At 43.8% G+C, this 13,633-nt stretch overlaps 1 protein-coding gene across 1 annotated transcript in view; it reads left to right on the forward strand.

Moving 5' to 3' along the window:
* Nucleotides 1-13,633, forward strand: part of ROPN1L (rhophilin associated tail protein 1 like) — a 266,828-nt gene that overhangs the window by 115,006 nt on the left and 138,189 nt on the right. The window contains exon 2 of the mRNA XM_078685744.1: nucleotides 2,740-2,863. Coding sequence (XP_078541870.1) covers nucleotides 2,740-2,863 — 124 coding nt within the window. The remainder of the gene's footprint in view (nucleotides 1-2,739; nucleotides 2,864-13,633) is intronic.

Here is a 13,633-nt window from a genome sequence, read left to right on the forward strand (position 1 = left end):
AATAACAGGGTTTAATGGTTGCGATAACCTGCCAGGTACAGATGGATGTCTTGTATTGGCATTGTGCCTCTGTGAGTCCTTATTTTTTAATTGATTCTTAATCACCTCAATGTTTTCAAAGAGTTTTCCCAGGGAACCTGTTAGAAAAGTGTACAATTTATTCAGTTTTTTTGTTATATTGACCAACTCCGAGTCCGGTTTTATCGTACCCATCACCCACCTGTTTCTTTATCTTATCTGTCTTGCTAGTGATTTTCCTTTTTTTACTTGCTGTTTTTTTATTATTAGCCATATTATACTACATAAAATAATAAAGTTAAAAATCTGGTCAGAAATACCACTAAAAGATCACGGTTACATACTAATCCGGGAGGAGTACACATTAAGAACAGCAGTTTTATATTACATATAAAGGGATGGCATATACCAAGTTCTGGGGGGGCAAAGTATAAATGTGTGGGATACAAGTCACTCACAGTCCTTGGGCGATCAATCACGATACCTCTCCTTTATCAAGATCCTAATTATCAGAGGGGGGGCCCTGCCCTGCCTCCTCCTGTCGACGAAGGGCAAGGACGGGCCCGCCCTTGGCCCGGGCTTCGCCCGCGCGCGCCCACAATAGTTCTTGTAGCTCCTCCTGGCTCTGACGCGGTGCTCGGCGTCAGTTGGGTGCCGATGGAAGTTGTGGTCCCCCTGCTGATGGCTGCACGCGGGAGTTATGGAGATCGTTGCAGTCCCCCCCCGGGACTGTTTGGCAAGGCAGATGGGTCCAGGTAAGTCTATTGGCGACAGCAGCAGGCTTCACGGGCGTCCAGCGCCGCGGAGCTCACGAGAGTTCTTTTAGCGCCTCCTGGCGCTGCCGCTCTGACGCGGTGCTCGGCGTCAGCTGGGTGCCGATGGGAGTTTTGGTCCCCCTGCTGATGGCTGCACGCTGGAGTTATGGAGATCGTTGCAGTCCCCCCGGGACTGTTTGGCAAGGCAGATGGGTCCAGGTAAGTCTATTGGCGACAGGCAGCAGGCTTCACGGGCGACCCTCACTCAATTTGTCACTCTTTGGGGGTGAGGACATTTAGTAGAGTTAAAAATGCCCTGCACACATCCATAAACTTTCACTTGAGCTAGTCTTAAGGAAGGCATCTAGATCTTCTTCCAGATCATGAACTGCCTCTGCGCAGCTTGTATCAAATTTATTATTTTAATAGTGTTTGACTAAAATGTAAAGGTTGGCCTCTATGGAAATGAATACAAACAGATAATACAGTGAGCCTACAAACACCTTTTAAAAAAAACTTTAGATGGAAATAAAACTGAAGTTAAGGTAAGATGGCCACTCTTAGCTCCGCCTTTGGTGGAAGGAGTTGTGGGGGTCATAATGGATAAAGAGCCTTCCACATCAATGTCACAAATCATCCAGGTTTCCTGTATGTATATGATCTGCGTTTTTTTCATACAATTCTTCCATTCAGTGGAATTTAATGCAACGTATTTGCTAAACCCGCAATATTCCATGACCAGAATGAAACTTCAACATGATCCATGTCAGGAGAAGTACAACATGGGACAGTGCCAGTCGTCTGTATATCTTATTTTTGACGCAGGGAATTTAGACTGACATTATATTGCAACATACTTTGGTTTACTGATGTCAGTTTTATGTATATGTTCAGTCTTCTATCCATTCTTACATTGATAGTTATTGCACTTGCATTTTATCATTTACGTTAAGTGAAAATAGCATGATTCATGATCGTGGCCATATTCAGATTTTTAAGGAGTGGCGAGGCACTCTGGGCCATATGTATGAAACTTTGGTTTTGCGATTCTCAAATAGCGATTTTTAGAGATTCGCTAGGATTCGCGAATCCTACATATTCCTTAATTGCGAATCGCAAATTGAAATTCGCAATTAAGCAATACCTCCCCATTCATTCCTATGGGCCTAGAGGCCCAACGGAATGAATGGGAAGACATTTTCAATTTGCGATTCTCAATTTGAGAATCACAAATTGAGAATGCAATTTCAAGGGTGCCAGGGTGTCAAAAGGACACCCTGTTGCAAGCCTGAAATGTACATGTGTGCACATGTGGCACACATACATGCCCTAAGGGCATGTATGTGCGCCACATGGCACTTTGAAAGATGCCAAAAAAAGTGAATTTTTCAAATAAATCGCAAGTTAGCACCAACTTGAAGTTGGTGGTCATTTGCGATTCGTTAAGGCCAAATTGCACTTTTTCTGTGCGTCTTACATTGCAAATTGAGATTCCTTAATTGAAATCTCAAAATAACGAATCACAAATTTTGCGATTCCTTATTTTGCAAGGCAGTTTTGCTTTCATATATACCACTGAACCAAAATGCAAATTTTGGTGTTTGCTATCGCAATTTGGGATGCTACATTTGGCCCTCTGTTCTTTATTTCTATCACTTGTATGGAGCTCTTAATAATCTGTTATTATTTGTCTATCCTGTTACCCGTGACAAAGGCGGAAGCGAATCTTGCCTTACGATTAAATTTTTTACATTTGGATTACATTTTGTTGTGCAGTATCTGCTGGAGAGTGTCTGTTTCTTCAGTTTGCACTGGGAAGCAATGGTTTGTAATACCAGTTTCTCACACACAAGCGTACACCATCGCTGTTAGGGCCGAATGGAGGTGGTTGGTGAGATATAACATTTTATATATCATTATATGAATAATAAAAAAATCTAAATTTGATTTGCCTATGTGTTTGCAGGTATTTCAATGCTTTGTCAAGAGGAGAACCGCTTCCTGTGAAAGAGAGGGTCGAAATGCCAGTAGCAACTCAGAAAACGGATACCGGTCTCACACCAGGGCTGCTTAAAATCTTACATAAACAGGTAAAGCAACCTATTGAAAAGAAGGTGTAATGGTATTTTTGCTTTAAATTTGTAATCCTTAAACGCATGAAACATTTGTTGTGGAATTGGCTGTCTTTATTATAGGCGATGAAGGGGCAGAGCTCGCTAAGAGGAGTTAACTCTAGTGTGGCTCTATCCTTGGGTCAGAGAGAGGCTGAGAGATGCACTTCATGTGTAAGCTGGACTTTGCGGAAGATTGCAAAGGGGATTTGGAGGCCATGGAAGCTGCTTTGAGACCTCTTGATTGGAACCGTTGACTTGATATGTGCTTGCGCTGTGAAGACAACAATGTCAGGAGGAGTAGGTGGGCGGGTTGGTTTCTGACCTCTGGCCACCATACTGTGGTGCTGGATACATTTAATGCTGGGTTATAGTGGACGTGAACACCTAGTTGTATTTTATGATGCTGCCTAAGGAGAGCAAAGCAAGGCTGCTAGGCGTGAAACTTATTTGTTATGCCTTAAGACAGTCTTTACAGGAAGAATCCCAGGGAATGGACTTTGAAGCGGCTGCACCTTTGAAGCCCACTCTGTAACAAGGAGAAAGCTTGATGATGTCCATTCTATAAAGCACATTGAGGCAAGAATGGTCTCCTGAGGGTCGCATAACTGATGCAGAGCATGCGGTGGAGTCCTTAGACTACAAGGCTGTGGAGATGAATTCGTAATAGTAGGAGTGCAGGGGCAGATCCTACAGAGCTCAATAGTTTGTGGACTATGCCATTCGAACTTCTGCCCTGCTAGGGTCTAAAGGCGAACATTTAGAGAGGAACGCAAGAACTGATGGTGTTCGAATCTTCAAGAGCTAATTGCTAATAACTCAGAGTTGTGTGATTTCTAGTATTTTTCTGATATTTTCGTGATTTTGGTCAGAATGTTTTCTCAGAATGTAGATATATGTTACCTTGACCTGATTGTTCAGCAGATATATGTGGATGATGCGCTGCTTTAGTTGTATTTATGGCTGTTTGCCCTTGTGGCCTTCATTATTATTATGATTTTTCTATTAGGCCACAGCTTTTTGAACATTCACACCTCTGAGCACTAATGCACTATTTGCTGCTGAGATTTAATTTATTTCAAAGCATCGTCATTTTAAAAAAAAAATTTTTTAAGAATCTTTATTCGGTGATTAAAAAACACCATAAAAGCACATATATATATACACATAGATAAAAAGTCATTAAACATTAATCAAGATCCTTATACAAAGTTAATACAGGTAGAAAAACCAACGTGCAGGTCCATACATTTAAAATAGAAAATCCAAAATCTTTCAATCCTAACCCCTAGTCATCCTTAATCGGACCGCAACCTTAATAAAATTCATAATACAACACAAGGTTAGGGGATCAGAGGCTTTTTGCAAGAAGACTAATGCATCCCTGGCATGTTCCTGTTGGGCTTTTTTAAAAATATTTACAAGAAATCTACGCCTGGGCATAGAAAAATAGGGACAAAGCAAAACAAGATGGAGGGAATCCTGCGGAGACCTGTTGTCGCAGCCGCAGGGCCCCTTCTGCTCAATTGACGTGGTGAAACCTGCTGGTGAGGCCAACATAAAAGGAAGTAAATTCAGTCTAAAACGGCACATAAGAAATCTATCCTGTGCATTATGCACGATGTACAGATAAGGCTCCATACCCTCCACACTCTTCACCAGGTTATGAGCCCTCACAGTCTTTTTAACTCCTTCTGCCTCAGCTCTGCATTGGATTTTCCGCTCTAGGAAAATTTCCCCTACTTGTTTCTTGTGCTGGGCTGAAATTGTTGTAGGGTTCGTGAAGAGGTTTCCAAAACCTAAATCCTCAAGGGTGTTTTTCACATATTTAAGCCAGGGGATGCGCATACAGTTATCCTATCTAAGCAGTCCAATAGAATTTCTCTGCTTAGATGCGCATCTGGATTAACCCATATTTTTAGCCAGGCCACAATTGGCCTAAGTTTTAACAGGTCATCCAAGTATGGCCTCCCTAGCTCCCTGTGAGCTATGATTCCAGCGGTGCTGGGTGGCGCCCTCAGGATAGATTTCAGATATTTGTTTTCTTCCTGTTGGATTCTAGTGGTGTTCACAAAGCCCCATACTTCTGCCCCATAGATTACTTTGGAGCATGATACGGAGCAATACAAGTTCATCACCTGTTCCAGGCTCCATCTACCTAGCCTCCTGCCGTATCCTGCTATTGCCCCATTAGAGGCAATCATTTTACTACAACGTTCCGCCACCAAGGAGTTAAACTGCAGAGCGCCATCAAAGGTTACTCCAAGATAAGTGAACGTTTTGACCTCCTCTAAAATATGGGTGCCTATTGTGTAAGTAAATTTAGAGGAAGGTTTTTTGCCGGCCAGGAGCACATAAGATTTACCCAGGTTGACAGATAGATCCAGGGTGCTCATGAACTTAACAAACCCATCTATCAGGATTTGTAAGCTTCGCGGTGTGCGAGCAAGCAAGACCGCGTCATCCGCATAAAGCAGGACAGGGATATGCCGCGGCCCGACCCTAGGGGAATCTGCCTTTAAACCCAAAAGAAACTGCTCCAAGTTGTTAATATAAAGGGAAAACAGAATAGGGGCAAGAATGCAACCTTGTCTGACTCCGTCATTTAATTCACAGCAGTAAGGTTTTCCTAATGTCTTTTTGTTGATTTACCAATTAGTTGGCAATGATGATAGAGTAATACAACCTTGCAATTAAACAATTGTGACCATGCATTGATTGTTCTTACTGGCTTCTTATCAGCTCACCCATTTCTGGAGAGCCTAATAGGCTAGTGTCTTGCTCCTCTAAGCTGACACTAGGTTATATTCCCACTACTCCAGCCAACAGGGAATCAAAGAAGATTGAACCGTTTGCCAAGAAAATGTTTTTGGTTGGGAGAATGGCACTCAAATCTTTTAATGCCACCTGTCCTCTTGGTAGATATGTACCTGCTCGATGAATTGCACACAGGCAGTTGTTTCCACTCTTTTAAACGACCTGTAAGCACACTTAACAGAGCTGATTGGGGAGCAGCATGGTGCCCCGAAGTAGGTAAAACTGTCTGACCTGGATACTGATGATTCAGTAGTAAGAGCTGTGGGAGCATCTAGCTCCCTACGCCATCATGCCTGGTTACAAAATGTCGGGTTTTTGAAAGATGTGCAGACCGCACTGATGGATCTCCTGTTTGATGAATCCCGACTCTTCATTGCCAAAGCCGACTCTGCACTGAAAAGATTCAAAGACAGCAAGGCCATGGCAAGATCCCTTTGATTCCAAACACAAACCAGAGACTACCGTCAACTTCTCAAGTTTTGTGGCTTCTACAAACAATATGGAGGAGAAGACAAAGGCCGAACACACACTATCCCTCTCCCTGCCTCCCTCCTTCTTCTTCCTCTTCTCCAGCCACTGCAGGGAAGCAGCCCTAGTTCTATCTTATCTAACCATGCACAGCCCATTGGAAGACGGGCATCATTTTTTCCTCAAGCTTGGAGGGCTATTACTTCAGACCTTTGTGTTTTGCAAACTGTGGAGAGAGGGTATACCCTACCCTTCCAACAAGCACCCCCTCCTGTCGCCCAAATGTACACCTGCCAGACCATCTGCAGGTCCTCCAACAAGAAGTTCAATTATTGTTCCTCCAGGGCGTAGTGCAGTTGGTTCCAGAGCAGGAACAGAATGAGGGATGCTACTCACCGTTCTGTCTAGTCTCCAGAAAAGATGGCGCCTCCACCTGATCCTAGACCTTAGGGTTCTGAAATGGTTCCTCAAGAAGGAACAGTACTAAATGATTTCCCAATTCAGGTTCTATTTGTGCTGGAAGCAGAAGACTGGATGGTGTCTGATGACCTCAGGAGGCTGATTCTGACATACCTATCATGCAGTCAAACTGGAACTATTTTCTCTTCACGGAAAAAAGATTAGTGCCCACTGCTCTCCCCCAACCAATCGGTAGCATCAAGGCCGTCCCAAATTGTATACTTGGCTTCATCCCAGCTGTCTTGAGTGATTTGAGTCACAGATTCCTGTAATTTCTCCGGCACCAATTGCAAGATCTTGCTGGCCATGTCCCAGAGGCCATGCGTTGCTATGCTGGTGCACCACCAGACTCTCAGGGGTAGGATGCTGCTTGAGAAAATCTGGGCCACCAGGCGCCAATCTGTGGCATATGGCCTCTTGCCTGTTCACTGGTGGGCAAGAGCAAGGTGTAGGATTCACCTCTTCAGGAACACAAGAGGCAGAAGTAATGAAGTAGTGACAGTCTTTATTAAGTTGTAGACGACAGAGACCCCATCCAAAATTGACAACGGCCTATCACGTAAGTCCCAGATCCTTTGGCTGACTGGCACTTGCTATGGCCTCCTCAAAATGTTACGCAAGTTCCTTCCCCTGCTCCCACTAGCACATAGGAAGACTACTGTCCAAGCTCTTATTTGTTCTAGGTTGGACTACTCAAATGTTTTATATTTGGGTCTCCCTGATTATCTACTTCAAAGACTCCAGGTGGTCCAAAACTCGGCGACACGGGCGATTTTTGGCCTACCTCGCCGAGCGAGAGCCTCTGATCTTTTACACTCCCTACACTGGTTGCCTATTCGGAAGCGGATTGTTTAAAACACTGATGCTGGCGCATAAGGCACTCCATGCTGTGGGAGCTGAGTATATTCAGAAGCGTCTTGCCTTCTACAAACCAATGAGATCCCTTAGATCGGAATCTCTTGGTCTGGCCAATGTTCCTACTGTTAGGAAAGCAAGGATGGGGGGACGCTCCTTCAAACGCTTGGCTCCCCAGCTATGGAATACCCTTCCTCTGTTACTCCGCTGTACTTCGAACCTGCTGGCTTTCAGAAAGGGTCTGAAGACGTGGCTTTATGGACAGTAATCTGCTTGTTCTTTGTCTTTTTTTTGCCTGCCCTCTGTAGTCTGTTGTGGGTTAGAAAGCGCCGGGACACTCCCCGGAGTAGCCAAGCGCTATATAAGACACCCATAACATAACATAACATAACATAACATAACATAACATCCTGCACTGGAGACTGTCAACTGACCAGTTCCACAGCCTTCCTTAGCAACCTTGGGGTTCCAAATTCCATGCATGGTCATAAGGCAACCTGCTCTTAAAGCAAGACACTATATCACCTCTCCCCCAATATACAACAACACAACACATGAATGATGATGTATGTATAGGAAAAGAAAATGTGAAAACATGAGCAAAAGTATAAATACAACATAACGTGATGACAAATTAGCAAAGAAACATAGCTCTGAAATCGCAGTACCGTACACAAAGTCTTGCAATTTGGCAGGACGGCTGACTGCCCTATGAGGTCTCGAGCTCCTATCTTCAGGATTCAAAGCAGAGGTGGAAACAGTGGAATCAGACACATCTGTGGAATGACATCTAGATACCCTGTTCAGATTCCACACTCTGTGGTCACTGGTCTTAATGGCATTCTTAAAAACCTTATTACCCTTAAAGGGTTTACTAAATTTGGAACTACCTGTACCCAAGCGGGGAGACTTTATTTTGACCCAGTCTCCCACAGAAACAACAGTTTCTTTCACAGCTTTGCGATCATCATACCAAAACTTTCGCTTTGCCAGCACCCGCCTCTGCTTCTCTTTCCATCCTTCCACACACCCAACATTGTCATCAACGATAGATCTCTTAGAAAATACCCATGAGGGACAAACCTCAGTGTTTGCCACTCTTCCCTTGAAAAGTCGCTAAGGGGAAACCCCTGTGGAAGAGTGTGGGGTAAACCTATATTCTCTGACTTTCTTTCTCATTGCTAGTTCCCAGTTTAATCCTGACACATTGGCCTGCTGAAAATACTCCTTCAAGACTTTCACAAACCTCTCGACAACACCATTAAGTTCAGGATGGTAGACAGCTGCCCTCTTGTGCCTAATACCTCTGGAAGACAAGAACTCTTCAAAGATCCTGGAGGTGAATTGGACGCCATTGTCTGACAACAAAGAAGATGGAAAGCCTTCCCTCTCAAACAACTCGTCCCAAAAAAATCAATAACGACACTTGACTCCACAGAATTCACAACCTTAATTTCGGGCCAACATGAGTGCATATCCACACAAACCAATTCATACAGTTCACATGTATTCCTTTTGATTGGCCCCAGGATTTCTATGGCAATGTCAGATCAAGGCCCATCAGACTGTTTCCTTGTTAAATGGGTTGGGTCCTACACTTTAATATTTTATCGCTACCAGCACACTCTATGCAATTCCTAACAATCCCCTCTACATGAGCATCAACACCAGGCCACCAATAAGCTTCCCTAATTCCCATGTGACTGGCATGAGCGCTCTTCCGCAACCGTTACCAAAAAACATGAGGAGGAACCAACTTACTGCCCCTCAAGAGAATACTGTCAACAACAGACAACTCCTCCTTGACCTGCCAGAAGCCCTTGAGTTCTTCACTGCAGTCTTTTTCATTACACCACACACCCAATACCATGGATAGCACCTTTTGCAACAACTCATCCTTGGCCAAAGACTCCTTCCATTCATTTTCAGAAACAATGCCTTCGCTAATGAGGCAGACATCAAGTTCTTCCTCAAGTTCCTCACCACCGAACCATTCACCTTCCCTGGAACTGCGTCCTCATCATCACGCACATCATCTAACCTAGAAAGACAGTCAGCCAATGGGTTACTGGCCCCAGGAAGGTAGGAAACCATAAAATCAAATTCCTGAAGAGCCGCAACCCATTTTTGAATGCGTTGACACACTAAATAAAAGCCTTTTCTCAAAAATACTTCCTTCAACGGTTTATGGTCAGTTAACACTGAGAACTCACAGCCCTACATAAACTTGCGCAACATGCGTATGGCCCAAAATATAGCAAGTGCCTCTCTCTCAATGACTGAATAATTGCACTCTGCAGCTCTTAAGGGTCTGGACAAAAACAATATGGCTTTCTCCTCCCCATCAAATTTCTGAAGAAGCACTGCTCCAAGACCCTTAGAACTAGCATCGGTCATTAAATAAGATGCTTTCATAGGGTCAAAGCTACCTAAATCTGGAGCTTTGTTCAACAAGTCTTTCAAATTTCATCATCACAGGACTTGCACCAAACTCACATGCTTTTTAAAAAAGATTCTTTAAATTTTCCCTAACAACAGCAAAGTTGGGAATGAACTTATGATACATTTCAGCCATCCTAAGAATTTCACAAGTTCGACCTTATCTTGAGGAACCCTGAGATTGCTAATAGTATTAACCAGTACAGGCTTTAGTTTGATGCCATTACCCGATAGCAAATGCCCTAGATATTCAATCTCTGCCACATCAAAGCGGCACTTGTCAGCTCTTAAGGTGAGACTTGTGTCACATAATCTTCTTAAGACAACTCTCATCCTGCTATCATGCTCTTTGTTGTCAGTACCAAACACTAGGATGTCATCTTGGTAGATTTTCACACCGTCCACACCCCTCAAGATTTGCTCCATGACCCTCTGAAACACAGAAGCAGCGAAAATGAGTCCAAAGGGCATCCTCAAGAATTTAAAAGTGCCGAAAAGCGTCACAAAGGCATTGAGCTCTTGAGAGATGGGATGTGGTTTGACCTGATTGTAGGCGGAGGTCAAATTAAGGGACGAGAAATGTTTAGCACCACCTAGTGAGGACAACATTTTACTGATGTTGGGTAGAGGGTAATGGTCGACTACCACCGCCTTGTTGAGCTCCCTCAAATCCACACAGAGTCTGGCTTCGCCATTGGCCCTGCGGGTCATAACGATTGGAGAAAGCAACTCTGTGGCTTCAATTTCTTGTATGATACCGTTGGCAACTAACTTCTTCAGTTCAATCTGCATGCTTTCTTTTGCTAAGAGTGGTACACTCCGAACTTTAGCTACTTTTGGTACAGAATCACACCGTATCTTGATATAATGTAAGTAGTTCTTGAGACACCCAAGTTTACTGCCAAACACCTCAGGAAACTCCTTGACCTCTTGTTTCCACCCATCAGCAACTTGACTAATAGATGGACTCTCCATCAAGCACACAGGAGGATTCTCATTGGGGTCCAGGAGCACATGTAAATCACGTTGATGGAACCTGCTTATGAGTGAATCTCCCTTCATAGATACATTCACTTTTCCAGGGATAATTCTACCCTCACAATCGACCGTTCCCCAAAAATAACACAATAGATTCATTATTTCTCCTCCATACCCCCTTTGCCTTATATCAGGGTTGGACAACTTAACTTTCTTCACTAAATTTTGTTCAAAAAAGGACTTAGGGATCAATGTCACCTTGGCCCCTGAATCAAATAACATCTTTACTGGTGCATCATTAATTAGCACCACCTCCATAGGACCATTACTACCAGAACCCTTGATTTGACAGATGTTTACCTCCTCTAAATCTGAATAATTTTCATAGAGACCTACTTCCCTGACTTTCTTCAGATCTTTACTTGATCTGCAACATTTCGTAAAATGGCCCTCGCATCCACACACGCTACACGTAACCTTCGAACCAGGACAAGCTTTAAAATGAGCCATATGTCGAGGATTGCCACACCTGAAGCTCTTGCCAGAGAATGGTTTGGATAAAGAAGATTTGTTCTCTACCTTAACAGGGATTTTGGGTCTAGTTACTTTGTCTTTCTCAACAACCAAAACACCATTTCCATTACACTTTTTTTAAAGGTTCATTTTTACGAATTGTTTCAACACAGGCCTTTGAGTGTTCATGAGTCTTTGCTATGGTAAGGACCCCGTGTAGCAACGGATTGTCCTTCTGCCACAAGTTATCTCTGGCGTTATCGATACCGCAGCCCAACATGAATTGGTCTCGGAGACATTCATCCAAAGATGCCGCAAAGTTGCACGTGCAAAAAGAACAATTGATGGATAGAATGCAGAACAATGTCATACATTCACCCCAGTACAGAGATCTGGCCCTAAATCCATTGTTTTTTTGTTCACCATGCCATTCCAGTTTGGACCCAGCCTTATGCAAATCAGTCTTGACCCTGCGCCCAATGACAACAGTCCAGCCCAAACTGCCAGGCCAGGTCCTCTCTGTAATAGAAACAAGCATCTTAGGACCGGTTTTGGGCTTTCAGCCCTCTTCAGCCAGGATAGCTTGACTCCAGTGACATGGAGAGTATGAGACCCATGTCTGGAAATATCCGTCCCACTCGGTGTGACAAATGCAAAAAGAACAATTGATGGACAGAATGCAGAACAATGTCATACATTCACCCCAGTACAGAGATCTGGGCCTAAATCCATCTTTTTTTGCTCACCATGCCATTGCAGTTTGGACCCAGCCATAGGCAAATCAGTCTTGACCCTGCGCCCAATGGCAACAGTCCAGCCCGAACTTGCAGGTTATGTCCTCCCTGGACTGGAAACAAGCATCCTAGGACCAGTTTCGGGCTTTCAGCCCTCATCAGCCAGGATAGCTTGACTCCAGTGGCATGGAGAGTATGGGATCCACGTCTGGGCATACCCGTCCCACTCGGTTGACAAATGCAAAAAGAACAATTGATGGACAGAATGCAGAACAATGTCATACATTCACCCCAGTACAGAGATCTGGGCCTATATCCATCGTTTTTTTGCTCACCGTGCCATTCCAGTTTGGACCCAGCCATATGCAAATCAGTCTTGACCCTGCACCCAATGGCAACAGTCTAGCCCAAACTGCTAGGCCAGGTCCTCCCTGGACTGGAAACAAGCATCCTAGGACCGGTTTCAGGCTTTCAGCCCTCATCAGCCAGGAAAGCTTGACTCCAGTGGCAAGGAGAGTACGGGACCCACGTCTGGGCATACCCGTCCCACTCGGTGTGACAAATATAAAAAGAACAATTGATGGACAGAATGCAGAACAATGTCATACATTCACCCCAGTACAGAGATCTGGGCCTAAATCCATCGTTTATTTGCTCACCATGCCATTACAGTTTGGACCCAATTGGTCTTGGAGACATTTATCCAAAGATGCCGCAAAGTTGAACGTATCAGCAAGTTTGTGTAATTCAGTAATGTACTGCTCCCCCCGCTCTTACTACCTCTGCATCCTTCTTCCAAAATGGTACCTTCAAGAGCAGTGCTAATCTTTGGCAGGTACTGTAAATCCCCTTTTTAATTGAGATCTCAAATTCATTTAAATCTGTGGCATCACTATTCGAGAGTTCGGGAAGGTGTTTAAAAACCTCTTGCCCTTCTGAGCCCAAGCAATGCATTAAAAGTGAGGTTTTCCTTTCAGAGCTGAGAGATATATCACAAACTCTCACATAGTGGGTAAAAACCTTTTTCCATTTCATCCAAGGAAGAGCTGGCTCCCCTGGGAAAGATAAGAAAAATGGCAGAGCGGGTACGTTTTGCATACTGATATGAGTTGAAGTATACAATACCAGAAGAAGGCAAAAAAACAATGTTAACAGGAGCACTAAATAGTGAACTTAATGATGTCCAACAATCAATGCAAACCAATCAGATAAATATAAACAACTGTGCGCTTAACTGCAAACTCTTTCAGAGAAAACTTGAAAACTGGTATGTAACAATGCAGGTTCCTCCACCACATCGACACTTTATACTATCACCAAATGTGGAATCGTTGTTACAACTTGTCGAAACATGCGCAGATTGAGAGAACTTCCCACACAAACACTGTCACTGTGGCAACATTTAGAAATAAAAAAAGATTGAATATAGTACTTTTAGAATTTGCCAGTAAACTGTATGCATCAGCAGGTGAAAAAACGCACAGCG

Source organism: Lissotriton helveticus, chromosome 4_1 (genome assembly GCF_964261635.1).
Source record: "Lissotriton helveticus chromosome 4_1, aLisHel1.1, whole genome shotgun sequence".
Classification (NCBI taxonomy): Eukaryota; Metazoa; Chordata; class Amphibia; order Caudata; family Salamandridae; genus Lissotriton; species Lissotriton helveticus.